Source organism: Lactuca saligna, chromosome 7, assembly GCF_052625555.1.
Source record: "Lactuca saligna cultivar CGN05327 chromosome 7, ASM5262555v1, whole genome shotgun sequence".
NCBI classification, from domain to species: domain Eukaryota; kingdom Viridiplantae; phylum Streptophyta; class Magnoliopsida; order Asterales; family Asteraceae; genus Lactuca; species Lactuca saligna.
The window spans coordinates 68,205,326-68,208,114 of record NC_136423.1 but is presented as its reverse complement, the minus strand read 5'-3'; the positions used below and the strand labels follow the sequence as shown (position 1 = coordinate 68,208,114).

Below are 2,789 nucleotides of genomic sequence, written 5' to 3'. Positions count from 1 at the left end.
AAGATCACATGAAGAACAAGTTGTAATATTTGGTTCATTTGTCCCTAAGGAATGACTTAACACATTTGTGGTGGCTCACAAATGTGTTAGTTTAAGGCTTGTTTATGTCAAATGCATGTTTGTGTTGTTTATTTTTGAAGTAAATATTTTATGTGGTTGATAATTTAGTTTTTAACAAACACAAATTATTTTTTGGACAAAATAAACATCACATGAAGTTTGGATTTCAAAATGTAAAATATAGACATTAGATGTAACATATTCTAGCCATAAAATAAAAACCAGTTTTATAAAATTGTTATTACGGTAACTTTTAAAATATCAAATTATAAGTGTAAAAATCATGTTTTTATAACTTATTCAAACTCTAAAGTATTACTTAATAAAAGGAAGTTTTATTAAACAATATTAAAAGGTTCAAAATGGCTCATACACATGACATATTGGGTGCATGCAATTGTCATGATATCACATGTTTTTTAAATAGAATAGTAAAAACATACAAATCCCTTTTTTCAAAATTCAAGTCTATGCCATCAAACTTTAGAAACATTTGCACATCACGTGTATAATGTTAGTGGGATAAAGGATACTTAACCATTAGTATCATCTTTTGGTGGCCAAAGTATTTTTGCGATTTCTATAACCAATTTATAAGCCAATTATACAAGTTTCTCTAATTGGATGACTTGATTGGAAACCTCTTGTGATAAAGGTCACATAAGCAAGAGTCTTCCAAGGCATAGATGAGACCAAACATGTCAAATTAACAAATGGATTGTTAAGGATCTCATAAATCTAGGAATTACAAATGGTGTAACTAATACAAGTTATTTACCTTGTTAAAATTGGGTAAATGGGATAAATGATAGCTAACCATTTATTTTATTAGTAACTTGGATCCTAGACTTTAAATAAATAAAGTTTCTGAAAAAAAAGGGTATTATTGTTTGTTTAAATAATTAAATACTAAAGGAAAAAATTGTTAAACTTTCGTAGATGGCTCCACCAATTATTGTAACACATCACCCAATGAATATTCGGTCAATTCTTGACAAAGAAAAACTCAACCACTCCAACTTTTTGGATTGGCACGGAAATTTAAGAATCATTTTGAAACAAGGAAAGAAAGACTATGTCCTTGAAAAGCAAACTCCTGATGAACCACCTGCTCTCCCAAAGGCTGCACATGATGCATGGCTAAAGCATATAGATCATTCACTTGACATTTCAAATCTGGGACTTGGTTGATCTTCCTCCCAATATCAAGATTATTTGAAGTGAGTGGGTCTTTAAGAAGAAGACTTACATGGATGGCAACTTACACACATTCAAAGCAAGATTGGTTGCTAAAGGATTCACTCAAACTCATGGGGTTGATTATGATGAAACCTTTTCACAAGTCACTATGATTAAATCAATTAGGATACTAATTGCCATAGCTACATGTTATGACTATGAGATATGGCAAATGGATGTCAAAACCGCTTTCCTAAATGGACACTTGGAAGAAGATGTTTGCATGGATCAGCCCGAAGATCTTGTCGACCAAAAGCATCCTAATAAAGTGTGTAAGCTCAAGAGATGCATTTATGAGTTAAAGCAAGCATCTCGTAAATGGAATCATAGTTTCGATGATGAAATCACAAAGTATTGTTTTATTAGAAATGAAGATGAATCTTGTGTTTACATGAAAACTAGTGGGAGCTCGGTAACATTCTTGGTCCTATATGTGGATGACATATTAATCATGGGAAACCACATTCCAACTTTACAAGGTGTAAAGACTTGGCTTTGAAAGTGCTTCTCGATGAAGGACCTAGATGAGGCACAATACATTCTTGGAATCAAAATCTATAGAGATAGATCAAAATGATTAATAGGTCTAAGCCAAGGTACATATATTGAGAAAGTATTGAAACAGTTCAATATGGAAAACTCTAAGAGAGGATTTGTACCCATGACACACGGCACTATACTAAGTTTGTCTCAATGTCCTAGCATAAAGGTTGAGCTAGACAAGATGAAAGATATCCCATATGCTTCTGCAATTGGATCCATCATGTATGCCATGAATTATACAATACATGATCATGCTTATGTTATGATAATGGTAAGCAAGTTCCAACAAAATCCAGGGGAGAGTCATTGGAGAGTAGTGAGGAACATTCTAAAGTACAGACAAAGAACTAAGGATTTGTTCCTCATCTATGGAAGCATGGAAGATAGCTTAAGTGTAAAGTGCTACACTAATGCTTCCTTCACAACTGATCGAGATGATTGTAAATCACAATCAGGATATGTGCTCATTATCAATGGGGGTGTGGTGACTTGGAAAAGCTCCAAGAAAAGCGTTGTTGCTTGAGAAAAAATTGAAGGACATGCTCACACTTATCAAAATTTGGCGGACCCTTTCACGAAGCCTCGTCCTCAAGAAAAAATCGAAGGACATGCTCGAGAAATAGGACTTCATTATTCTAGTGATTGGATTTTATCATTGTATTAGTATTGAATATTGAAACATTATGTAACATCATCTATTCTAATGAATACGATATATATATGGCAAATGATCTTTTCATCAAATATTTGTTATGTTCTTTATTAACATGTTTAATCCTTTAGTAAATTAATTCACTCTAAAACTTCATAGTCAGTTATTATTGTAGGAGCAATAATGAAATAAGACTAATATGAAATGGGATGGTTGACAAAGCGTTGTAACCAGTTTCATAGGTACTTACTAGAGAGTAAGTATTGGAGTGACCCGTTCAAGATCACTTCATCGA

General features: G+C 32.8%; 1 protein-coding gene across 1 annotated transcript; it reads left to right on the top strand.

Moving 5' to 3' along the window:
* The first annotated feature begins 1,930 nt into the window (after positions 1 to 1,930).
* On the top strand, positions 1,931 to 2,365 carry LOC145007038 (secreted RxLR effector protein 161-like). The gene has a single exon (XM_078966042.1). It carries the CDS (start codon positions 1,931 to 1,933, stop codon positions 2,363 to 2,365), a length of 435 nt encoding a protein of 144 aa, XP_078822168.1.
* Positions 2,366 to 2,789: the final 424 nt, after the last annotated feature.

Bases quoted from the DNA above. Each gene is read 5' to 3' on its own strand.
- LOC145007038 (XM_078966042.1), top strand. From the start codon at position 1,931: ATGGAAAACTCTAAGAGAGGATTTGTACCCATGACACACGGCACTATA.